Source organism: Mustela nivalis, assembly GCF_964662115.1.
Source record: "Mustela nivalis genome assembly, chromosome: 8".
NCBI classification, from domain to species: Eukaryota; Metazoa; Chordata; class Mammalia; order Carnivora; family Mustelidae; genus Mustela; species Mustela nivalis.
In genome coordinates this window covers 20,434,524-20,460,996 of record NC_139027.1, presented here as the reverse complement: position 1 = coordinate 20,460,996, position 26,473 = coordinate 20,434,524, and the positions used below count along the sequence as shown (strand labels likewise).

Below are 26,473 nucleotides of genomic sequence, written 5' to 3'. Positions count from 1 at the left end.
CATTGGGCTCTCTGCTCGGCAGGGAGCCTGCTTCCCTCTCTCTCTCTGCCTTCCTCTCCATCTACTTGTGATTTCTCTCTGTCAAATAAATACATTAAAAAAAAATAAAAAAAAATTAGGAAGCAGTTTTGCTCTTTTTTTTTTTTTTAAAGATTTTATTTATTTATTTGACAGAGAGAAATCACAAGTAGGTAGAGAGGCAGGCAGAGAGAGAGAGGAGGAAGCAGGCTCCCTGCCGAGCAGAGAGCCCGATGCGGGACTCGATCCCAGGACCCTGAGATCATGACCTGAGCCGAAGGCAGCGGCTTAACCACTGAGCCACCCAGGCGCCCCTCTTTTTTTTTTTTTTTTTAAGATTTTATTTATTTATTTGACAGAGGGAGATCACAAGTAGGCAGAGAAGCAGGCAGAGAGAGAAAGGAGGAAGCAGGCTCCCCGCTGAGCAGAGAGTCCAATGAGGGGCTCAATCCCATGACCTTGGGATCATGACCTGAGTCGAAAGCAGAGGCTTTAACCCACTGAGCCACCCAGGCACCCCAGCAGTTTTGCTCTTACAAAAGAAGAGGATGGTATGTTCTCTTTAACACTTGGAGTACAAAACCCTTACCCTGATATCCCTTTTGATATTTGGAAGGAAGTTAACCCACAGGTCTGGGATTGTGATGTCCCTAGAAAGGCTACTTTTTTTTTTTTTTAATAGCAAAACAAAACTGCATGTTTTATTTATCAAAGACAATGAAATCAGAAAATACAGAGAAATACAGAAGTTATAAAGCACAATTTATTTTTTCAGATGGAAAAATGTTCCTGAATAGTTTTAGATGTATCTTTTAGTAGTAGTCAGTATCTAATTATAAACAACCAACCAATTTTATATGTCTCTATAGCTGTATTAAATGATTTTTAAGTTTAAAAGATGATGTAATTCCCATCATTTTTAATGTTGGCATTCAAAAACAAAAACAGAACTGAAAAGAAAACAGATGAGACATAAAATGATTTGCAAAATGTAGTAGCTTGTGAATGTAGATTCCAGTTGTAGTAATGGTCACATACACGCATACTCTTGCCACACGCACACACACACACCACACTCCCATATTCCACAGACACATTTCTGTAACTTGAAAACAGATTATTTTGCATATCTTAATTCAAGATATGATTTTGTTAATTCTACAATCATAAAGCAAGAAGCTATTAGTACAAGTTCTGATTTGTTTCATTTAACAAACTAAAACATCTAAAGAAAAAATTATTACAATGAAAATTGAAAGATACTTTTATTGGCTTTTTAAAAGACAAATGCCAATGAGAATATCTTATTCAGAAAATTAATTTTCAAAAGTGTCTTAAATGAAATAAATATAACATCTAATACAATCTCTTCCCGCAAGACTCTCTAAGATGGCAATCTTAAAAACCAAGGTTCTCGACTGAGAATCCCTAAATCTGGCATGTCCCTTAAAAAGAAAACAACAAAAAGATGTTCTCTTAAAGGACATGTGGAATACCCATATCTTCTTAAAATCTGTCCTAAAACAAACTATCTTTAACATCCAGATTTTCTCTATATGTTAAGTTCACTTAATTTTAAGTTAATTGAAAAGATATCCAGACACAGTTTCTAAGAAAACAATGCAAAATAATTTATGCATGGTTATTTACAGAAAGAGTTTGCTAAATAATAATGTAAGTATCATGTTCAAAAACCTGACAAAGCTTTTCTATAATCAGCACTGCAGTTTTCAAAAAAACTATATATAACAAAGGGCATTTCATGTGTACAGTCACTAGATGAATCTAGGAGCCAGAAACTAAAGCATCTGACATGGTTAATAATTTCATTTTTATTATACTAAATGTCAGGTCAGAAGTCAATGGCATTTACATGCTGGAAGACTGTTTCTCACTCACCCCTTTCAATTATATCGAACACTGATTAACCAAACATGACTGGACTTTACTGCTACAACTTTATAGTTTCTTTCAAGTATATGCAAATCTTTTACATGGGCACATATGCAAATGTGCAAAACAAATGAAATTTAAATATTTAAGAGAATGAACAGAAATGGCTTTTAAGCATAAACCATCCTGCCTACCATTCAATTCTGAAGATCTATCTTCTCTTCACTAATTTGTCTTCTGCTTTTAGTCACCTTCTATCCTATTAAAGTTGTAGGTTTACAGATTATCTGGAATTTTCACATTGGTTTAAGAAAAGAATGTCTGGTCGATGCAGTCTCTATAAGAAGAAGAAATATCTTGTTCTATGAGCAGCTGTCATACCTTCAGACATGTTTCTGACTTTTAGATAATTAACAAATCCTCTGAAGAAAAGCAGCAGGCCAAGTACAAGAAATATCCACCAAAGCCAATACTGTCCATTGAAATAGCCAGTAAAATAATCAGAAAACCTAACAATAAGAATCCATTTGATCAATGAAAGTCCAAGTCCACAGATGGCACCATACCTTCCAGCTATGGTATTGGCGATACAGAAGGATAAACAAAATCCAAGCCAGTTGAAAATAAATGCCATGAAAAACGCCAGCATGAAAATCGCATCATTACCCACTCTGAGCTGGTCTGCATCACTAAAGTCATCTCTTGGTCCGCACTCTTCTTCCTGAATTCTCTGGGCTGTCTCTGCGGCTGCGGTTGCCACGGCAACAGCTTTGGCCTTCTCAGCTTCATCGTCTGTAGGAAGGGAGGTAGCAACACTGCAGGGAAGTGGCACAGCATAAAAGTCACTGTAAACTTCTGTATCTGAAGTGGTAGGTACTTCCACAGTAATAGTACTGTCAGGTGGAGGAGAAGAGTCCGTTTCAAGGACTGATGCTGAAGGAGCCGTCTGAACGCTCGGCGGCGCTGCGTTTGACGTTGATCGCTGCTCTGCCGCAGATGACTCGGAATTATCCTCTTCATCGTGAAGCACCTGGTAGCGGCCAGTTCCCGGCTGGTGATGATCCAATCCCGCCCGGCTCGGGATCCGGCTTCCGAGCCGGCGAGTCCTCTCGGTGCTCGACCCCCCTCGCCCAGCCCCGTCGCCGACGTCGTGGCCGCAGCGCCCCTCCCGCCTCCGTTTCTGCCGCCGCGGTTGCCCGGCCGGGCCGCTTCCCTTCCTGCCGCCCCCGCAGCAGCCGCGGAAGCCTCCGCGTCCGCCACCGCGAGGTGGAGCCCCAGAACCGTCCTCGGAAGGGCTCTTACAGCGCAACCAGTTCAAGTGACCTTCAAAGGGCCCAGTTGCTATGCCTTATAGAAGACAGTATGCCTCAAAGGCTGTGAGACAAAGGCTGGATTACAACCACTTACGGGTACATTTCTCACACATGGTATTTTAAAACCATTTCATTCTCTTTGTAACACTCCAGTTTTACCAGTAAAAAAGCCAGTGGGAGGGCTCAGTTGGTTAAGCGTCTGCCTTTGGCTGGGGTTGTGCTGTCCTGGGATCAAGTCCAGCATCTGGCTCCTTGCTCAGTGGGGAGCCTGCTTCGCCCTCTGCCCTTCTCCCCTGCTCATGATGGTTCTCTCTCTCTCTCTGTCTCAATCTCTCTCTCTCAAATAAATAAATGATTTCTTTAAAAAAGAAAAGAAAAGAAAAATCAAATGGAGAATATCGAGTGGTATAAGACCTAAGGGCCATAAATGATGCAGTCATACGTATTCATCCCAGAGTGCAAAACCTATATACTATTCTCACCCTGGTCCCTGGGGATGCCGGCTGGTTTACTGCACCTGACTTAAAAGACCCCTTCTTGGGGCGCCTGGATGACTCAGTGGGTTAAAGCGTCTGCCTTTGGCTCAGGTCATGATCTCGGGGTCCTGGGATCTCGTGCAGCATGGGGCTCTCCACTCAGCAGGGAGCCTGCTTCCCCCTCTGTCTCTGCCTGCCTCTCTGCCTACTTGTGATCTCTGTCAAATAAATAAATAAAATCTTAAAAAAAAAAAAAAAGACGCCTTTTGCACCCTTTTGAAAGGGCCTCCCCTTCCAGCCTGCTGAATGAGCCTGGCAGCCTTGCCACGGGAGTTTAAAGACACTCCTCACTTATTCTGGGAGGCACTTAGCAAAGACCTCCGTGATATCACTCTGCGTCAAGGGCCTGTAATTCAGTATGGGGGGGATATTTTAATCTGTGGTCCAACAAAGGAAATCTGATAATAATTCTATAACCTTACTTAATTTCTTGGCAGACAGAGGGTATCATGTCTCTCCTAAAAAGGTGCAAATATCTGAGCAGAAAGTATGATATTTGGGATATGAACTAACACCACATCACCATACTCTATCTACTGATAGAAAAAAGGCTCTATTAGATCTTGAGCCCCCCAACTGATGAAGTTCTAGAACCTAAGTGAGGTTCGGTGGGCTGAGGTCCGGAGCCGATGACCAGGAAAGAATTCTTGAGACATCTTTGGTGCAAAACGGTGGTTTATTAAAGCACGGGGACAGGACCCGTGGGCAGGAAGAGCTGCTGCCCCGGGGGTTGTGAGGGATGGCAGGTTATGTACCCTGCGGTTGGGGGAAGGTGAGGGGAAGGGAGGTTCAGAAGGGCTATTGGGTAAAGAAGACTATCAGGATACTGAAGGCCTGGTTACTATCAAGTCAAGGCCACTTTCCCTCTAATGAGGCATTACATAAAGACAATTGGGAATCTCCTCGTGGAAGTTACATTCCTGCTATCAAGCGTCCTTGTGAGTGAGATTTAGGTTTAGAAGAAATTTAACTTGATTTACTTTTCTTTTTACCTCCGCCTCCTTTTTTTTTTTTTTTTTTTTTAAGGAAGGGAGGGTGATTAGTTAGGGCTTGAGGAACTGAGTTATGTGTCCTTGGAAATTGGGCTATTGGTAAGGTAACTTCTTTGTTGGAAATCTCAAGGACATTTGCAAACCAAGGGAGACTCCTGCCTTACAGGATTGTGATCTCTGCAAGTTAACTATTTGTTTTCCTTCTAGGGTAGTCAGGGTGCCTGAGGAATGTGACATGTATTACTGAGGGGAGCAGGTGGAGAGGGGTGCAAGGTGCCAGCTTTTGCTTTGTCCTCAGCCAGCCTCCTGCTCCCTCATCACAACTACTAAGAAACAACTCTGAACTTCCTCGGCGTGGCAGGCATTTGCTGCCTAGGGAATCCCTGAATTGGGGCTCATAGTCAAGCCCTTGTATGATTCAATTAAAGGTCTTGATGAAGAGCCTTTACTCGGGACTGAAGCCCAGCAGACAGCCTTCAGAACTTTAAAAACTAAACTCCTATAAGTCCCAGCCTTGGTTCTACCAAATTTAGAAAAATGTTTTACTTTATACATGCAGAGGGGCCAAGTTTTGGGAGTTATCACCCCAAAATAGGAGATGAAACAAGACCAGTGGGCTATTTTTCTAAGTCACTGGACAGTGTAGCACGAGGGTGGCCGGCTCGTCTCTGAGCAGTGGCTGCAACTGCCATCCTGGTAGAGGAAGCCTCAAACCTTAGTATGGGACAGTCCTGAACTGTGATGATCTCACACCAGGTCCCCGGTGTTTTAGGAACTAAAGATTAGCAATGAATGACTGGGACAGTGGGGGGTGGGGGGTGTGTGCAACTTACTAAACACCAGGCTGTGCTTTTAAACATACCTCAAGTGGTCCTTAAGACCTGTCAGACTTAGGGACTCCTGGGTGGCTCAGTGGGTTAAAGTCTCTGCCTTTGGCTCAGGTCATGATCTCAGGGTCCTGGGATCAAGCCCCCCATCGGGCTCTCTGCTCAGCGGGGAGCCTGCTTCCTCCCTCTCTCTCTGCCTGCCTCTCTGCCTACTTGTGATCTCTGTCTGTCAAAAAAAAAAAAAAAATTAAAAAAAAAATTTAAAAAGACCTGTCAGACTTAGGGGCTTCTGGGTGGCTCAGTCAGTTGAGCATCTACCTTTGGCTCAGGTCATCGGATTAAACCCTGCATTAGGCTCTCTGCTCAGTGGGCAGTCCACTTCTCCTTCTCCGTCTGCTGCTACTCCCCCTGCTTGTTATCTCCCTCTCTCAAATACATAAATGCAATCTTAAAAGAAAAAACAAAAAGAAACTTGTCATTATGTCTAGACCTGACTCTTGTACTTCTATAGAACATAACTGTTCTGGGGTTATTGATCTCGTTCATTCTAGCCAGTCAGATTTAAAATATTCTCCTATTGATAAAGCAGATGAGAGTGTTTAGTGGTGATGGTAGTTTTATGGAAAAGAGGATAAGAAAAGCTGGGTATGCAGTCGTCAGTCTAACTCAGACTGTTGAAGCCAAAGCTCTCCCAGCAAATACATCTGCCCCCAAAACAGTTCGTAGCATTCACTTGTGCTTTACCATTGGCAAAGGACCTCAGAATCAGTATCTATACTGACTATTAAATACGCCTTCCTGGTCCTACAGGTGCACGGGGCAACCTGGAAAGAGAGGGGTCTATTATCGGGTCCTAACTCTCCCATTAAATATGGACCTGAAATAACAGATCTCCTAGAGGCTGTGCATGAACCCAAAGCGGTTCATCTCAGGCGACATCAAAAGGACAGGTCCCTAGAATCAGAAGGGAATTAACACAGCAGACGTACAGCCCGGGAGGCTGCTCAAAGCCTGCTAGTACCGAGTCTCCTACCAGTCCTGCCGCCAACTAATGTATATCCCCAGTCTATTCAGATCAAGAAACCTGAGTAGCCCAGGAACAGGGATTTTCAAAAAATGCACAGGACTAGTTTATAACTGACTGAGCAAAAGTCTTTATACTCAAATACAACCAATGGAAATTAATGCAGGGTATACATCAGACTATTCCTTTCGGCAGAAAGGCCTGGAACAAATGGTTAAAAACACCTTTGATGGGATTTGCTTAATCACTACCATTGAATGGGTTTCTCAATCCTGTGCTATTTGCTTACATCCAAATCTTGGTGGAGCTATTGGTGCCTCCCCCTGCCCCCTGGCTTTTAAGGCCAGGAAGGTGGGGAACATATCCTGGGGAGGAACAGCAATTAGATTTTATGCAGATACCATCATGGAAAGGATATAAATACTTCCTGGTTTAAACAGACACCTTTACTGGATGGATAGAGATCTTTCCTTGTAGAACAGAAAAGGCCACTAAGGTATTAAAAACTTTGCTAAGGGAAATTATCTCTAGATTTGGACTCCCTCAGTCCCTACAAAGACAATGGACCATCTTTTATTGCACAAGTAACTCAGCAAATAGCTTGGGCCTTAAATATTAATTACTGGTGGGGACAAACCATAAGAGACTCTTAACTCTAGAAAACAAATGCAGGATTGCTGAAGAGGAGGGGGATGGGGTGAGGAGGGTTAACCAGGGGGATGGGCCTTAAGGAGGGCAAGCGATGTGATGAGCACTGGGTGTTATATGCAACTGATGAATCACTAAACTCTACCTCTGAAACTGATAATACACTGTATGTTAATTGATGAAGTTCGAGAACCTAGGTGAGGTTCGGTGGGGTGAGGTCCGGAGCCGATGACCAAGAAAGAATTCTTGAGACATCTTTGGTGCAAAATGGTGGTTTATTAAAGCAAGGGGACAGGACCCATGGGCAGAAAGAGCTGCTGCCCCGGGTTGTGAAGGATGGCAGGTTCTGTACCCTGCAGTTGGGGGAAGGTGAGGGAAAAGGGGGGGTTTCCATGGAGCTTTCATATGCTAAAGAGGGTCTACTAGGTGCAGGGATACCGGAAGTCTTGTGGCCTGATCAATGTTGTCTTTTGGCAATCCATTAACATCAAGATAGTTGGGAGATTCCTGGTGGGATGTCACAACCTTGCTATCAGGTGTCTTTGTTAGTGAGATTTAAGTATAGAAGAAACTGAACTTTACTTACACTTCCTTCAACCCCAGCCTCCTTCAGTTTTGTTTTCGGAGGAGAGGAGGCAGTAGGGTTTGAGGAACTGAGTTATTTGCTTCTGGAAATTGTGCTATTATTGATAAGGTAACTTCTTTGTTTGTAGATCTCTAGGGTATTTGTAAACCAAGGGAGACTCCGGTCTGGCAGGACTGTGATCGCTACAGGTTAACTATTTGTTTCTCATTTATGGCAGTCAGGGCTGCCTTAGGAATGTCACATAAATTACAGACTGGAGGGGAGCAGGTGGAGAGGGGGTGCAGGGTGCCAGCTTTTGCTTTGTCCTCAGCCAGCCTCCTGCTCCATCATCATTCCCCCCTGAACAATTTTGACCTTTGTAAGGACCTATTTTATATTTTTATATTTTAGCAATGGGCTTCCATTGAGGTTAAACAGAAACCTTGTTGTCTAACCCTTAAACTGTCCCTGCTCCCCTTCCCCCAGGGGATTCACTTAAAAACAAGTGGGGGGGGGTGGGCACCTGGGTGGCTCAGTTGGTTAAGCAGCTGCCTTTGGCTCAGGTCATGATCCCAGCGTCCTGGGATCCAGTCCCACATCGGGCTCCTTGCTCGGCAAGGAGCCTGCTTCTCCCTCTGTTTCTGCCTACCACTCTGTCTGCCTGTGCTCGCTCTCTCTTCCTCTCTCTCCCTGACAAATAAAAATAAAATCTTAAAAAAAAAACAAAAAAACAAAAAACAAAAAAAAACAAGTCCTGGAAACCACTTCCAGGTAACAAAGCCCAGATACAAGGGTGGGTCAGGCTAGGTGGAGACGTCAATCAGTGGGGGGTTGCTAACTGTTTCCCTAGCTACCAAGGAGTATTGCTCCCCCCCCTCCCCCGCCCTTTAGGAGCCTTTTTGGGGCCAATCCTAATCAAGGTGTAATAGGCTGGTTCAAATGTCTGCTAGGGTAAATTGTAACTCAACTGGTCACCTAGCATCACTGTGGAGTTTCCTGTGTGTGTTATAATCTCATTGGTCACTTGTGCGTGGCCAGGCCCGACTGCATGGCCTTTGCCCTTAAAAGCTAGTCTGTGAAACAAAGAAGCGTCGCCCTCTCTTGTAAGAGGTGCTTCCCCGATCCTTCGGTTAGATTCTTGATGCTTGGCATGAAATAAAGCTTTGCTTGACCTTCGCTTTATATCAGTCTTGCTCCTTTAATCACGGACCCATTATTGGGGCATAACCGCCCTTGCTTAGCAACATCAGTATCTCCTAGGACTTGATAGTAATGTAGAATCTCACCCCCCACCAAGACCTACTGAGTCTGAATCTGCATTTTAACAAGATTCCAAGCACTGGATTCGGTGACCCCAATTTTCTCTCACCACTGCAGTATACTGATTCTAACAATTCACTAAGAGAAACAGGTCGAGCAATGCTAGATGCGGAAGGAGACACACAAGGAGGGCAGGACACCGACCTTAAGGAGCATACAATTTAGTCCGGTAGTTTTGAAACTTTACCATGCAGAGGATTTCCTTGGGGGAACTTAAAAATACAGGCCTGGGGCTGTCCCCTTCCAAGGCAGATCCAGTAGATCTTACCTGGGCCTGGGACTGTGCATTTCTTTCCTTCTTTCTTTCTTTCTTTTTTTTTTTTTGGTCAGAGAGTGAGCACAGGCAGAGTGGTAGGCTGAGGCAGGCAGAGGTAGAGGGAGAAGCAGGCTTCCTGTTGAGCAAGGAGCCCAATGTGGGACTCAATCTCAGGACGCTGGGATCATGACCTGAGCCGAAGGCAGTTGCTTAACCAACTGAGTCACCCAGGAGTCCTGGGACTGTGCATTTCTAACAAGCACTCCCGGGGATTCTGATGCTCCTGGGCCTCAGGAAACACTAGAGTAACCCCTGCGCTCTCATCATACCCTTTTTCTCCCCCTGCCATCAGGCACCCTTTGTGGCAGGCCAGGTGGACTCCAGCATGGACAGCCCAGGCACCTTCTTACCAGTCCTGGTTGGTTTCAGCCCCGTGAACATGGTCAGGTGAGCCCACTGTAATAAAAGGCATTGACGGGCCAGGCCCCTAGGGGAGGCTGAGAGGAAACCTGTCAAAATCTACAGTACAGGGGCGCCTGGGTGGCTCCCTCAGTGGGTTAAAGCCTCTGCCTTTGGCTCAGGTCATGATCCCAGGGTCCTGGGATCGAGCCCCGCATCGGGCTCTCTGCTCAGCAGAGAGCCTGCGTCCCCCCCTCTCTCTGCATGCTTGTGATCTCTGTCAAATAGATAAATAAAAATCTTTAAAACAAAACAAACAAACCAACAAACAAACAAAACCAAAATCTACATTACAGCCACGAAGAGGAGGGCATGGTGGCTATGGTCTTACTCACCACATCTCAGAACATTAGAGTAAATGCAGACTGTCCCTGAGCTTATGAGGATTTTGTTTTTGGTGGGTTTTTGTTTTGTTTTGTTTCTGTTTTTGTTTTGTTTTTTTGGTCCACTGGTTGATGTAGTCTCTTGTTTCGGGAAGGACTGAAGGCAGCTTACAGAGGCCACATCAAATACCAGAAAGCAGACATTCAAAACAGGAATGGAGAGACAAGGAAAACAAGGCCCAGGAGATAGAATAGGGTCGGGACGATGCGGACCCCAAAGAGAAGCATCTGTTCAAAGGAGCCGTGGGTGCTGAGTGGCCTCTGATTCCCCTTTGCCAGGCTCCCTTATTGTAGCAACCATTCTCCTTTGTCATCCTAGGCTCCCCTTGGGTCCCCCTCTGGCTACTCAAACCCCACCCTGTCCCCCTTTCCTGAGGACTCTGTGCCACCCAATCACCTCCGCCTTATTCTCTATGTAGTTGGCCGCTTTGATCCCAGAGGTCAGCATGTGAAGCTGATAGTGCTCAGGTGTGATTCCCTGGATGTTCAGCCTCAGGAGTGTTAAAGCAAGAAGAAAGTAGATTCGTAGACTCTTGTGCGAGAGCTCGGATGTTGTCGCTTTGGGGTGAGGCCTGAAATGCCTTATTTTTTGAGACCACCCCTGGCGATGCTGGTGCCCGGCCAGGTGCGGGGAGCTCTGCTGACTTCACCATTGGCGTGGGCCTCTTGATGAAGCTGAAGGCTCTGTCGCTGGAATGTTCCAGGGAATGCTTGTGGATTCCTCAAGAGCGGCTCTGCACATGCAATGGTGGTCCTGGGGGGCGGGGCGGCCGGGTGCTTTCTGAGGTCCTTTTCTCAACTCCCAGATTCCAGGCTTGTAGCGTAATTCAAGTGACGATATAAATGAGTCTGAGATACTGTTAAGCCTGCTCCTTTTAATGGAGGAGTCTCCTTCACCAAAAATGTATGTGCCGCAGTGGATGCTCATTTCAGGGCCAGTCCCACCGCCACCGCACCCTGGGCCGTGGGAAAAGAGCTGGCCTGGGTTTCTTAGCACACAAAGTCTCACTTGTTTCCTGGGGACCCTGGGCTCCTCAGGTCCCACTGATCTCTGTGCCCACCTGGGACACCTAATCCCTGAGCCCACCTGGGACACGAAAGCTCACCTCGTTTCAGAGAGTCTTTGGCTTGGGGAGGGCCCAGGTCGTGCAGGAAGAACTCCTTCTGCGGGGGCCTGTGTCTCTGGCCTGGCTCCCAGAATCCCTGCTGACCTTCGCGTCCGCTCCGAGCCTGTCCTCCTCGCCCCGCTCTCTTCATGTCCTTCGGCCTCGGTTGGGTCTTGTGTTCTGCTCCTGGAAGTCCTTTCTGTCCTCTGCCCTGCGTTCTGACAGGACTCCCCGCACCTCCGCTAGGGACCAGCAGAACTTAGTTGTCAGGGAATTGTGCCTTCCCCTGGGCAGGGCTGGGTACCCATGCTGTCTAGAGGGGGCCCTGGGCCCGCCCCGGGAGCTGGTGGCCTTTCTCCCAGGTGCCTTCTGGAAATCCTGCGGACATTAGAGCGGGCTCATCAGGTGACCTAGAGTCAAAGCCCGAAGATCGCTGCCCTGACGATGCAAGCCAGCACCAGGTGTGTGGAAACGTGTTAGGAGTGGGGAGGTCGCGTGGATAGGGGACTGTCCTGAGAACAGCGGAGACCCTGAGGACTCCTTAACGCGGTGAGGGGAGCAGGTCTGCGTGGTGGAGGGCGCGGTAACCTTTCTGTTGGTTTGCACCTGTGCTTGGCCGTGTGCATCTTGCTCTGATCCCTGATCTTTTTGCATCTCCTCTCGTGTCCTGACATCTGGCCCGTGCTCAGCCTGGAGGAAAAAGGCCGCGTGTACCTGGTTGGCTGGCAGACCCTGGGCATCATGGCCATCATGGATGGAGTGGAGTGTATCCACAGCTTTGGTGCCGGTGGGACCCCAGTTCCAGACTTTCTTCCTGGCTCCTCCTGAATGCAAACCGATTTCCTCCCCCCATCCCCAGCCCATGGGGGTTCCTCATTCGATGTCCAGACTGTCCTGTTTGAATAGGCATTTCAGTCAAATGCTCCTTGCTGTGAACCCCTACTCAGGCTTGGGTCCCTCCACTCCCATCCCCCCTTAGCTGTGGCCTCCCGTGTGTGTGACACTTCACCCTCCACCCCTCTGGGCACTTTCCTTCAAGACCCATGAACGTTCCCCCAAGCCTAGAATCAATCTTTCCTATAAAGCCCATCATTCCTTTCTCCCTGTCCTTAAACATTCCAGACTACCGAGATGTCCGCAGCTTTCTCACTGGTGATCACAGTGACATGTTTAACCAGAGGACGGAGCTCCTCCACCAGGTGGGGGGATGACGGGACATGGGGCAGGTTGTGAAGGTGACAGGTGTGCAGGGAGTGGGAGGTGAGGGGCGCTGGGGACAGGTGGGGGAGGAGAGCAGGCAGACAGTCCAGGGAAGGGAATATGGGTTAGAGGTCGGGAGGCTTTGGGGTAGCACAGGGAGGGCGGAAGGCTCTGGATTCTCCCTCTAAAGCTGGCTCTAGTCCAGGGCTCTTCCCTCAACTTGCTGCATCATCTTGGGCAAAACACTTGTCCTCGTTGAACCTCAGTTCTTCCATCTGTGTACAAACACGCTGTGTGAGAGCTCCTGTGAGGCTCTCTGTGGTCCCCAGGTCTGTGTGCGGGAGTTTTTCATGGGAGGGGCCCCCCATCTTCTCGTGCCCAGGGTCCCCAGTTCTTCTTCTCCCAAGAGGACCTCCTGACGTGCATCTTGCCATCCCTCACAGAAATCGGCACCGTGGTCTTCATTTTCACCCTGGATGGTGAGAGGGAAGGCAGGAGCGGTGGGGTGAGCAGAGGGAGGCAGGGGAGTGACTCAGGGGAGCTGCCATTTTTCTGGGTCTTAAAGCACCTGCTCCGAGGGAGGGAGAGGGGCGCGTGTCCTGACAGGACCACAGGGAACAGGAAGAACAGCTTTCATCTCTGGCACCCTCCCCTCTCCTAGACAACCTCACAGAGGTGCAGGCGCTGGTGGAGCAGGTGAAGGAGAAGACGGCCCACATCCAGGCCCTGGCGTATAGCACCGTGGGGCAGACCCTGCCGGTGAGGGTCCAGCCTTGGGGACGGAACCTGGGGTGGCAGTTACAGCAAGGCCTTCCTGGGGATGCTGCTCTGGCTCATTCTCTCTCTGTTTCTCCAGAGCCCTCTGAGGAAGCTCTTCCCTCCATCATCAGCATCACGTGGCCACTGCTTTTCTTCGAATACGAAGGGAACTTCATCCAGGTATGGGGAATGAGAGGGTGTTCTCTGTGCTGAGGGACTCAGAGGGGCAAGGGTTCCAGAAATTAGAAAACTCAAGGCTGGGGTGCCTGGGTGGCTCGGTGGGTTAAGCCTCTGCCTTTGGCTCAGGTCATGATCTTAGGCTCCTGGGATTGAGTTCTGTATCAGGCTCTCTCCTCAGCAGAGAGCCTGCTGCCCCCTACTGCTACCTACTTGTGATAAATAAAATCTAAAAACAAAACAAAACAAAACAACAAAAAAACCAGCCAAACAAACCTAAGGCTGGAGGGTGGAAAGCTTTGTTGGACTCCCAGAAAGCCAGCTGGGCAAGTTCTTGTGTTACCGGGTCACTGGTCAGTGTTTCCAAGGTAATGGCTCAGTACTCTCCAGGAATATATGAAAAAGACAGGCCAGACCACCCGTCACCTGACACATATTCATTTGTCCCTTGTTTCAGGTTCATTGTTGATGATATAGTCATCCTCACTATACAAAAGTCTTTAAGGTATATCCTTGCAAGGTCACTATGCTGAATTCACTGCAGATAAAATTACTGATATTGTCTGTAATATAATGAAATGATAATTTCACTAGTTTTCACTAATTATAATTGATTATAATATTTGTAATTATAATTTGACTAATTATAATTTCACTACTGACGCACTGATAATGCTTTAGCAAGACATTATCAGTACAAACACTGAAAATAATCATAGAAATAATTATCAATTTGGATATACTTTGCATTTTGGTCTGGAGAGGGCACTGGGACATCTGAATATTAGTTCAGCTGTGCTTTGTGGCCCAAGAAAGAAAGCAGTTTTGCATCTGTGGTTCCTCAGTTTTCTCACCTAACTCCTGCCCATCATCCACAGGGCACAACCAGGGCCCTGAAGGGTTGCGCTGGAGAGATGTGGTCTCATCCATTATTCAGATCACCTCTTCCAGGAAGCTTCCTGACTTGACCAAACAGCTGCCATGCTTTCTTACCTGCACTCAGAACTCAAAGGAAGCCCTTCCCCTTGAGCCAGGGGGTCCATGCTCCTTCCAGTGCCTACCTTTGTCTTTCCTTCCAAATGGTGTTCATTGGTCACAGCTCTACTTTTTTGGCATACTTTCCATATTCGTTGTCTCCTTTGACATCTCGCATCTCCTGAGAAATCTTCTCCAATGAAACCCACATTGTCTAGAACCCTCCTTGATGTGAGATGCCTCTTCCAGCTTCCACTGTGCCGTCATCATACCTAATACACACGTAGGACTCTGTACTTTACAAACTATTTCATTTATAATATCATTTCTCATAATGGGTTCCTGAGGGATGTAGGTTTTTCCGCCCATCTCAGATAAAGAAGCTGAAACTAAGAGATTAAGGCATTGTAATCACAGCCACGTGGCTAAAGCAGGAGCCAGGACTCGAACCCTGGCCTTGTGACTCTACGTCTGTGGTTTATTTCACTTTACAGTACTAATTTCCACCATATCCATGAATTGAGCCAGATTCTTTTACTCATTCATTCATTATGTACCTATCACGTGCCTGGTCCTATTCCAGGGATAGGGGATATAGTAGGGAATGTTAACCTGTGATCTTTGAAAAAGATCTGTGTTTTTAAAGAAAATTATAATTATAGTAGCAATATTTTTATTGTAAACACTTTGGAAAATACAGAAATCAAAAGGAGAAAAGCATCCATAAGAACCTTCTTCCAGGGGCGTCTGGGTGGCTCAGTGGGCTCACTGAGCCCCAGTGTTCTCAGGAGACTAGAGGATCTAAGGGATCGCTTATATTCCTTAAATTCGACCTTGACTGTGCCAAGGAAAAGAATAAATCTCAGATACAAATGCTTTTTTTTTTTAATGTTATGAAAACAAAACACCCAGTTTCCCATTTTAAAAACATATCCTTAGAATGGGCTGCCTGGCTGGCTGAGTGGGTTAAAGCCTCTGCCTTTAGCTCAGGTCATGATCTCAGGGTCCTGGGATAGAGACCCGCATTTGGCTCTCTGCTCCACAGGGAGCCTGCTTCCTCCTCTCTCTCTCTGCTGCCTCCCTGCATACTTGTGATATCTCTGTCAAATAAATAAATAAAATCTGTTTAAAACAAAAAACAAAACAACCCACCCTTCTTCCAAAAAACCACTTAGACAAATTTTGGAGAACGTCCCTCTAGGCTTTTTTATGCATGTGTAAGTATGTAAATATACTTATACAAAAATAGGACCATCCTTGCCATGCTGTTTTTAACTTGCTTCTCTTCACTGAAAAATAAGAACACTTTTCAGTATAAGTATATCCATACCATCATTTTATTAAGATTTTATTTATTTATTTGATAGAGAGAGAGATCACAAATAGGCAGAGAGACAGACAGAGAGAGAGATGAGGAGAAGCAGGCTCCCTGCCTAGCAGAGAGCCCAATGCAGGACTCGATCCCAGGCCCCTGGGATCATGACCTGAGCCGAAGGCAGAGGCTTAACCCACTGAGCCACCCAGACGCCCCTCCATATCATCATTTTTAAAAAATATTTTATTTATTTATTTGACAGACATCACAAAACTCAAACATAATGGTGATTGAATATTCAAGACACAAGGAATGTATATATATATATTTTAAAGATTTTATTTCTTTATTTGAAAGAGATCCCAAGTAGGCAGAGAGGCAGGGAGAGGGAGGGAAACCGGCTCCCCAGTGAGCAGGAAGCTTGGTGCGGAGCTCGATCCCCGGACCCTGAGATCATGACCTGAGCTGAAGGCAGGGGCTTAATCCACTGAGCCACCCAGATACCCTGAAAGAATACATTTTTAAACACATAGAGAAAAAAGTGGGGCACCTGGGTGGCTAAGTTGCTTAAACATCTGACTTTGACTCAGGTCACCATCCTGGGGTCCTGGGATTAAGCCCTGTGTCTGGCTCTCTGCTCAGTGGGAAGCCTGCTTCTCCCTCTCCCTTTGCCCCTCCCCCTGCTTAGAGACTCCTCTCTCTCTCACTCTATCAATAAATAAATAAAATCCTTTTTATAAGTGTTTGTCAAATTGTACACACGTGTTCTAAGAACCAAAACTGTACCTCCACCCCTAACCTTAGAACTCCAGGCTGGAATATACTAGTAACCTGCCACGGAAGGTGTGCTCAGCCTATCAAGTATCATTCTTTATAATCTTTATATGACTGCAAAGTCTTTCATAATATGGACATATCATGTGTTTTTTAACCACTTCCTTGATGATGGGCTTCCTGAGAATATTACTTTGGCTGCCCCAGTGGGTTGACAATTCTGTGAGGAAAGATATCATCATTGTCTTTTTCAAAAACAGTGCCTGCTATTCAATAGCTGTTTAATTGAATTGATCTTCCAATTAACATTCCTACAAGAAAAAAAAAAAAACCTGGCCAGTTTTATAGTATAGCACAAGTTGATTCTTTGTAAATTTTGTTTACAGGGAATTAACCGTAGAGAATCCAGATAACTCTGGGTGTAATGACATAATAAATCTTCTAGAAAATGAGACTATGGATTTTAGAGCTGAGTGATCCTCTAAGATCATTTAATTTCCCTAAGTGACATCTCATCTGTGTTTCAATACTATAGCAACTAAGAAATGTGTCGATCTTTGGAGTTAGGAAACCATGTATCATCACATTTCCTGAGAGTATCTGTACTTACGATAGCCTAGTTTTCCTAAATGTACTTGCCTCCGTATTCTAATTTGTGGTTGGGAACATAGGACAGCAGACCTGGACCTCTAGAGAGTGAAAGGTTCCAGAGAAGATGCTTATAGGACAAGATAAGCCCTTTGGAGGGGCTGCTCCTTTGAAATCTTCCCTCCATACTCTCTATGCCAACTTGGCCAACCCAATCTTAGTAGAATGCTAAAGGAGGTCTTCCCTGAGCATTGGCTGCCAAGGCAGAGCCCATGGGCAGCTGCAGGAAGGGGCCTCTGATGGACACATCTCAGAGAAGAGACCCAAGCAGCTCGCACATTGGCTGGGCCCTGTCAGGTTGACATTGCAATGGCCATTGTGCTGTCATATGGAGTCACAGCCTTGAGGGGTAATATTGTTTGGCTGAGAGAGGCAGGGGGTTGAGAAATGGCACCGATTTGGCGGCTGGCCATACCTCCTCCGTCATGTGTCAGCCTTCTACTACTACTTGGTTTATTCCTTTGGAGGCTTTGGCTGCTCTTCTCTGGAAGACAGAGCAGGGAACAGGTGGCAGCCAAGAGAGCCTCAGAGGTATGTGATGCAACCTTCCCTGGAAATCCACTGCTCCCCATCCCTGCCTCTGAAGCACTGGAAACGCCTACCTCTTGGGCCAGGGGAGGAACTGGGTGGGGGAAGAGGGGAGTTGAGACAGTGCCTATGGATGTCTTCCTAGAAGTGTCAATCATGCTCAGTCCTGTTCCTTTCAGCTTATTTCAGCAAACCTTGAGCTCCTATTATGTATGGTGGCGCACTAGACATTGAGGAAAAATAAAACCCCAACAGCACCCTCTAGGAGCTCTAGGCGAACCTGGGGAGACAGATGGATATATACATAATGAAAGAGAAAATGATAAGAGTTAGTAGAAGTATAAATAGTGCTGAAGAGGTTGGAGGCAGTCTTTTGAAGCAGGGGGATCTAGAAAATGCCTCTGGGGGAGCTCAGGATTGAATTGTGCTTCAGAAGAAGAGAAGGGCTTTGGACATGGATAGGGTGGATGGAAGACAGTAGGGACGACTTTCCAGTTGGAAGGAATGGATTGGGGAAAAACAGGGGAAACTGAAGAGTGTTGGATATGTTTGAAGAGAGGACACCTATGTGGTTGGAAGGTAGAAGTATAGGGAGGTCAGTGACAAAAATTGGAAAATTGACAGAGGTGACATTGTAGAGGGCTTTCAATGCCAGGCTAGAAGAGTTCATACATACATAAATATATCTATGTATATATACATATATATATATTCATTCTATTTGCAATGGGAAGATGTCAGGGGGCCCCTGGGTGGCTCAGTTCATCTGTGACTCTTGATTTAGGCTCAGGTCATAATCTCAGGATTATGAGATCAAGCCCTGCGTCCTGCTTGCGCTCAGCAGGGAGTCTGGCTCTCTCCCTTCCTCCTTTCTCCCTCCCCTCCCCCTGCTCCACGCTCTCTCTCTCTCAAATATAAATAAATAAATAAATTAAAAAAAGATGTCCAAGGTATTTTTTTTTTTGTTAAAGATTTTATTTATTTATTTGGCAGACAGAGATCACAAGCAGGTAGAGAGGCAGGCAAAGATAGAAGAGGAAGCATGCTCCCTGCTGAGCAGAGAGCCCAATGCAGGGCTCGATCCCCGGACCTTGAGATCATGACCTGAACTGAAGGCAGAGGCTTAATGCACTGAGTCACCCAGATACCCTGAAAGAATACATTTTTAAACACATAGAGAAAAAAAGTGGAGCACCTGGGTGGCTCAGTTGCTTAAGCACCAGACTTTGAGTCAGGTCACCATCCTGGGGTCCTGGGATTAAGCCCTGTGTCTGGCTCTCTGCTCAGTGGGAAGCCTGCTTCTCCCTCTCCCTTTGCCCCTCCCCCTGCTTAGAGACTCCTCTCTCTCTCACTCTATCAATAAATAAATAAAATCCTTTTTATAAGTGTTTGTCAAATTGTACACACGTGTTCTAAGAACCAAAACTGTACCTCCACCCCTAACCTTAGAACTCCAGGCTGGAATATACTAGTAACCTGCCACGGAAGGTGTGCTCAGCCTATCAAGTATCATTCTTTATAATCTTTATATGACTGCAAAGTCTTTCATAATATGGACATATCATGTGTTTTTTAACCACTTCCTTGATGATGGGCTTCCTGAGAATATTACTTTGGCTGCCCCAGTGGGTTGACAATTCTGTGAGGAAAGATATCATCATTGTCTTTTTCAAAAACAGTGCCTGCTATTCAATAGCTGTTTAATTGAATTGATCTTCCAATTAACATTCCTACAAGAAAAAAAAAAAAAACCTGGCCAGTTTTATAGTATAGCACAAGTTGATTCTTTGTAAATTTTGTTTACAGGGAATTAACCGTAGAGAATCCAGATAACTCTGGGTGTAATGACATAATAAATCTTCTAGAAAATGAGACTATGGATTTTAGAGCTGAGTGATCCTCTAAGATCATTTAATTTCCCTAAGTGACATCTCATCTGTGTTTCAATACTATAGCAACTAAGAAATGTGTCGATCTTTGGAGTTAGGAAACCATGTATCATCACATTTCCTGAGAGTATCTGTACTTACGATAGCCTAGTTTTCCTAAATGTACTTGCCTCCGTATTCTAATTTGTGGTTGGGAACATAGGACAGCAGACCTGGACCTCTAGAGAGTGAAAGGTTCCAGAGAAGATGCTTATAGGACAAGATAAGCCCTTTGGAGGGGCTGCTCCTTTGAAATCTTCCCTCCATACTCTCTATGCCAACTTGGCCAACCCAATCTTAGTAGAATGCTAAAGGAGGTCTTCCCTGAGCATTGGCTGCCAAGGCAGAGCCCATGGGCAGCTGCAGGAAGGGGCCTCTGATGGACACATCTCAGAGAAGAGACCCAAGCAGCTCGCACATTGGCTGGGCCCTGTCAGGTTGACATTGCAATGGCCATTGTGCTGTCATATGGAGTCACAGCCTTGAGGGGTAATATTGTTTGGCTGAGAGAGGCAGGGGGTTGAGAAATGGCACCGATTTGGCGGCTGGCCATACCTCCTCCGTCATGTGTCAGCCTTCTACTACTACTTGGTTTATTCCTTTGGAGGCTTTGGCTGCTCTTCTCTGGAAGACAGAGCAGGGAACAGGTGGCAGCCAAGAGAGCCTCAGAGGTATGTGATGCAACCTTCCCTGGAAATCCACTGCTCCCCATCCCTGCCTCTGAAGCACTGGAAACGCCTACCTCTTGGGCCAGGGGAGGAACTGGGTGGGGGAAGAGGGGAGTTGAGACAGTGCCTATGGATGTCTTCCTAGAAGTGTCAATCATGCTCAGTCCTGTTCCTTTCAGCTTATTTCAGCAAACCTTGAGCTCCTATTATGTATGGTGGCGCACTAGACATTGAGGAAAAATAAAACCCCAACAGCACCCTCTAGGAGCTCTAGGCGAACCTGGGGAGACAGATGGATATATACATAATGAAAGAGAAAATGATAAGAGTTAGTAGAAGTATAAATAGTGCTGAAGAGGTTGGAGGCAGTCTTTTGAAGCAGGGGGATCTAGAAAATGCCTCTGGGGGAGCTCAGGATTGAATTGTGCTTCAGAAGAAGAGAAGGGCTTTGGACATGGATAGGGTGGATGGAAGACAGTAGGGACGACTTTCCAGTTGGAAGGAATGGATTGGGGAAAAACAGGGGAAACTGAAGAGTGTTGGATATGTTTGAAGAGAGGACACCTATGTGGTTGGAAGGTAGAAGTATAGGGAGGTCAGTGACAAAAATTGGAAAATTGACAGAGGTGACATTGTAGAGGGCTTTCAATGCCAGGCTAGAAGAGTTCATACATACATAAATATATCTATGTATATATACATATATATATATTCATTCTATTTGCAATGGGAAGATGTCAGGGGGCCCCTGGGTGGCTCAGTTCATCTGTGACTCTTGATTTAGGCTCAGGTCATAATCTCAGGATTATGAGATCAAGCCCTGCGTCCTGCTTGCGCTCAGCAGGGAGTCTGGCTCTCTCCCTTCCTCCTTTCTCCCTCCCCTCCCCCTGCTCCACGCTCTCTCTCTCTCAAATATAAATAAATAAATAAATTAAAAAAAGATGTCCAAGGTATTTTTTTTTTTGTTAAAGATTTTATTTATTTATTTGGCAGACAGAGATCACAAGCAGGTAGAGAGGCAGGCAAAGATAGAAGAGGAAGCATGCTCCCTGCTGAGCAGAGAGCCCAATGCAGGGCTCGATCCCCGGACCTTGAGATCATGACCTGAACTGAAGGCAGAGGCTTAATGCACTGAGTCACCCAGATACCCTGAAAGAATACATTTTTAAACACATAGAGAAAAAAAGTGGAGCACCTGGGTGGCTCAGTTGCTTAAGCACCAGACTTTGAGTCAGGTCACCATCCTGGGGTCCTGGGATTAAGCCCTGTGTCTGGCTCTCTGCTCAGTGGGAAGCCTGCTTCTCCCTCTCCCTTTGCCCCTCCCCCTGCTTAGAGACTCCTCTCTCTCTCACTCTATCAATAAATAAATAAAATCCTTTTTATAAGTGTTTGTCAAATTGTACACACGTGTTCTAAGAACCAAAACTGTACCTCCACCCCTAACCTTAGAACTCCAGGCTGGAATATACTAGTAACCTGCCACGGAAGGTGTGCTCAGCCTATCAAGTATCATTCTTTATAATCTTTATATGACTGCAAAGTCTTTCATAATATGGACATATCATGTGTTTTTTAACCACTTCCTTGATGATGGGCTTCCTGAGAATATTACTTTGGCTGCCCCAGTGGGTTGACAATTCTGTGAGGAAAGATATCATCATTGTCTTTTTCAAAAACAGTGCCTGCTATTCAATAGCTGTTTAATTGAATTGATCTTCCAATTAACATTCCTACAAGAAAAAAAAAAAAAACCTGGCCAGTTTTATAGTATAGCACAAGTTGATTCTTTGTAAATTTTGTTTACAGGGAATTAACCGTAGAGAATCCAGATAACTCTGGGTGTAATGACATAATAAATCTTCTAGAAAATGAGACTATGGATTTTAGAGCTGAGTGATCCTCTAAGATCATTTAATTTCCCTAAGTGACATCTCATCTGTGTTTCAATACTATAGCAACTAAGAAATGTGTCGATCTTTGGAGTTAGGAAACCATGTATCATCACATTTCCTGAGAGTATCTGTACTTACGATAGCCTAGTTTTCCTAAATGTACTTGCCTCCGTATTCTAATTTGTGGTTGGGAACATAGGACAGCAGACCTGGACCTCTAGAGAGTGAAAGGTTCCAGAGAAGATGCTTATAGGACAAGATAAGCCCTTTGGAGGGGCTGCTCCTTTGAAATCTTCCCTCCATACTCTCTATGCCAACTTGGCCAACCCAATCTTAGTAGAATGCTAAAGGAGGTCTTCCCTGAGCATTGGCTGCCAAGGCAGAGCCCATGGGCAGCTGCAGGAAGGGGCCTCTGATGGACACATCTCAGAGAAGAGACCCAAGCAGCTCGCACATTGGCTGGGCCCTGTCAGGTTGACATTGCAATGGCCATTGTGCTGTCATATGGAGTCACAGCCTTGAGGGGTAATATTGTTTGGCTGAGAGAGGCAGGGGGTTGAGAAATGGCACCGATTTGGCGGCTGGCCATACCTCCTCCGTCATGTGTCAGCCTTCTACTACTACTTGGTTTATTCCTTTGGAGGCTTTGGCTGCTCTTCTCTGGAAGACAGAGCAGGGAACAGGTGGCAGCCAAGAGAGCCTCAGAGGTATGTGATGCAACCTTCCCTGGAAATCCACTGCTCCCCATCCCTGCCTCTGAAGCACTGGAAACGCCTACCTCTTGGGCCAGGGGAGGAACTGGGTGGGGGAAGAGGGGAGTTGAGACAGTGCCTATGGATGTCTTCCTAGAAGTGTCAATCATGCTCAGTCCTGTTCCTTTCAGCTTATTTCAGCAAACCTTGAGCTCCTATTATGTATGGTGGCGCACTAGACATTGAGGAAAAATAAAACCCCAACAGCACCCTCTAGGAGCTCTAGGCGAACCTGGGGAGACAGATGGATATATACATAATGAAAGAGAAAATGATAAGAGTTAGTAGAAGTATAAATAGTGCTGAAGAGGTTGGAGGCAGTCTTTTGAAGCAGGGGGATCTAGAAAATGCCTCTGGGGGAGCTCAGGATTGAATTGTGCTTCAGAAGAAGAGAAGGGCTTTGGACATGGATAGGGTGGATGGAAGACAGTAGGGACGACTTTCCAGTTGGAAGGAATGGATTGGGGAAAAACAGGGGAAACTGAAGAGTGTTGGATATGTTTGAAGAGAGGACACCTATGTGGTTGGAAGGTAGAAGTATAGGGAGGTCAGTGACAAAAATTGGAAAATTGACAGAGGTGACATTGTAGAGGGCTTTCAATGCCAGGCTAGAAGAGTTCATACATACATAAATATATCTATGTATATATACATATATATATATTCATTCTATTTGCAATGGGAAGATGTCAGGGGGCCCCTGGGTGGCTCAGTTCATCTGTGACTCTTGATTTAGGCTCAGGTCATAATCTCAGGATTATGAGATCAAGCCCTGCGTCCTGCTTGCGCTCAGCAGGGAGTCTGGCTCTCTCCCTTCCTCCTTTCTCCCTCCCCTCCCCCTGCTCCACGCTCTCTCTCTCTCAAATATAAATAAATAAATAAATTAAAAAAAGATGTCCAAGGTATTTTTTTTTTTTGTTAAAGATTTTATTTATTTATTTGGCAGACAGAGATCACAAGCAGGTAGAGAGGCAGGCAAAGATAGAAGAGGAAGCATGCTCCCTGCTGAGCAGAGAGCCCAATGCAGGGCTCGATCCCCGGACCTTGAGATCATGACCTGAACTGAAGGCAGAGGCTTAATGCACTGAGTCACCCAGATACCCTGAAAGAATACATTTTTAAACACATAGAGAAAAAAAGTGGAGCACCTGGGTGGCTCAGTTGCTTAAGCACCAGACTTTGAGTCAGGTCACCATCCTGGGGTCCTGGGATTAAGCCCTGTGTCTGGCTCTCTGCTCAGTGGGAAGCCTGCTTCTCCCTCTCCCTTTGCCCCTCCCCCTGCTTAGAGACTCCTCTCTCTCTCACTCTATCAATAAATAAATAAAATCCTTTTTATAAGTGTTTGTCAAATTGTACACACGTGTTCTAAGAACCAAAACTGTACCTCCACCCCTAACCTTAGAACTCCAGGCTGGAATATACTAGTAACCTGCCACGGAAGGTGTGCTCAGCCTATCAAGTATCATTCTTTATAATCTTTATATGACTGCAAAGTCTTTCATAATATGGACATATCATGTGTTTTTTAACCACTTCCTTGATGATGGGCTTCCTGAGAATATTACTTTGGCTGCCCCAGTGGGTTGACAATTCTGTGAGGAAAGATATCATCATTGTCTTTTTCAAAAACAGTGCCTGCTATTCAATAGCTGTTTAATTGAATTGATCTTCCAATTAACATTCCTACAAGAAAAAAAAAAAAACCTGGCCAGTTTTATAGTATAGCACAAGTTGATTCTTTGTAAATTTTGTTTACAGGGAATTAACCGTAGAGAATCCAGATAACTCTGGGTGTAATGACATAATAAATCTTCTAGAAAATGAGACTATGGATTTTAGAGCTGAGTGATCCTCTAAGATCATTTAATTTCCCTAAGTGACATCTCATCTGTGTTTCAATACTATAGCAACTAAGAAATGTGTCGATCTTTGGAGTTAGGAAACCATGTATCATCACATTTCCTGAGAGTATCTGTACTTACGATAGCCTAGTTTTCCTAAATGTACTTGCCTCCGTATTCTAATTTGTGGTTGGGAACATAGGACAGCAGACCTGGACCTCTAGAGAGTGAAAGGTTCCAGAGAAGATGCTTATAGGACAAGATAAGCCCTTTGGAGGGGCTGCTCCTTTGAAATCTTCCCTCCATACTCTCTATGCCAACTTGGCCAACCCAATCTTAGTAGAATGCTAAAGGAGGTCTTCCCTGAGCATTGGCTGCCAAGGCAGAGCCCATGGGCAGCTGCAGGAAGGGGCCTCTGATGGACACATCTCAGAGAAGAGACCCAAGCAGCTCGCACATTGGCTGGGCCCTGTCAGGTTGACATTGCAATGGCCATTGTGCTGTCATATGGAGTCACAGCCTTGAGGGGTAATATTGTTTGGCTGAGAGAGGCAGGGGGTTGAGAAATGGCACCGATTTGGCGGCTGGCCATACCTCCTCCGTCATGTGTCAGCCTTCTACTACTACTTGGTTTATTCCTTTGGAGGCTTTGGCTGCTCTTCTCTGGAAGACAGAGCAGGGAACAGGTGGCAGCCAAGAGAGCCTCAGAGGTATGTGATGCAACCTTCCCTGGAAATCCACTGCTCCCCATCCCTGCCTCTGAAGCACTGGAAACGCCTACCTCTTGGGCCAGGGGAGGAACTGGGTGGGGGAAGAGGGGAGTTGAGACAGTGCCTATGGATGTCTTCCTAGAAGTGTCAATCATGCTCAGTCCTGTTCCTTTCAGCTTATTTCAGCAAACCTTGAGCTCCTATTATGTATGGTGGCGCACTAGACATTGAGGAAAAATAAAACCCCAACAGCACCCTCTAGGAGCTCTAGGCGAACCTGGGGAGACAGATGGATATATACATAATGAAAGAGAAAATGATAAGAGTTAGTAGAAGTATAAATAGTGCTGAAGAGGTTGGAGGCAGTCTTTTGAAGCAGGGGGATCTAGAAAATGCCTCTGGGGGAGCTCAGGATTGAATTGTGCTTCAGAAGAAGAGAAGGGCTTTGGACATGGATAGGGTGGATGGAAGACAGTAGGGACGACTTTCCAGTTGGAAGGAATGGATTGGGGAAAAACAGGGGAAACTGAAGAGTGTTGGATATGTTTGAAGAGAGGACACCTATGTGGTTGGAAGGTAGAAGTATAGGGAGGTCAGTGACAAAAATTGGAAAATTGACAGAGGTGACATTGTAGAGGGCTTTCAATGCCAGGCTAGAAGAGTTCATACATACATAAATATATCTATGTATATATACATATATATATATTCATTCTATTTGCAATGGGAAGATGTCAGGGGGCCCCTGGGTGGCTCAGTTCATCTGTGACTCTTGATTTAGGCTCAGGTCATAATCTCAGGATTATGAGATCAAGCCCTGCGTCCTGCTTGCGCTCAGCAGGGAGTCTGGCTCTCTCCCTTCCTCCTTTCTCCCTCCCCTCCCCCTGCTCCACGCTCTCTCTCTCTCAAATATAAATAAATAAATTAATTAAAAAAAGATGTCCAAGGTATTTTTTTTTTTGTTAA

General features: G+C 45.8%; 1 protein-coding gene and 2 pseudogenes across 3 annotated transcripts in view; 1 reads left to right on the top strand and 2 right to left on the bottom strand.

Moving 5' to 3' along the window:
• The window catches only part of LOC309870608 (glucokinase regulatory protein-like), an 878,156-nt pseudogene that overhangs the window by 596,284 nt on the left and 255,399 nt on the right, over window positions 1–26,473 (bottom strand). The window lies entirely within an intron of this gene.
• Window positions 760–3,216, bottom strand: LOC309871922 (NEDD4 family-interacting protein 2 pseudogene; annotated as a pseudogene). The gene has a single exon. The product of its transcript is annotated as an NEDD4 family-interacting protein 2 pseudogene (transcript).
• Window positions 10,713–26,473, top strand: part of LOC309871784 (glucokinase regulatory protein-like) — a 42,334-nt gene continuing 26,573 nt past the window's right edge. Inside the window, exons 1-7 of the mRNA XM_082745219.1 lie at window positions 10,713–10,799; window positions 11,703–11,801; window positions 12,030–12,127; window positions 12,463–12,539; window positions 12,923–13,019; window positions 13,202–13,299; window positions 13,397–13,479. Coding sequence (XP_082601345.1) covers window positions 11,785–11,801; window positions 12,030–12,127; window positions 12,463–12,539; window positions 12,923–13,019; window positions 13,202–13,299; window positions 13,397–13,479 — 470 coding nt within the window. The 5' untranslated portion in view covers window positions 10,713–10,799; window positions 11,703–11,784. The remainder of the gene's footprint in view (window positions 10,800–11,702; window positions 11,802–12,029; window positions 12,128–12,462; window positions 12,540–12,922; window positions 13,020–13,201; window positions 13,300–13,396; window positions 13,480–26,473) is intronic.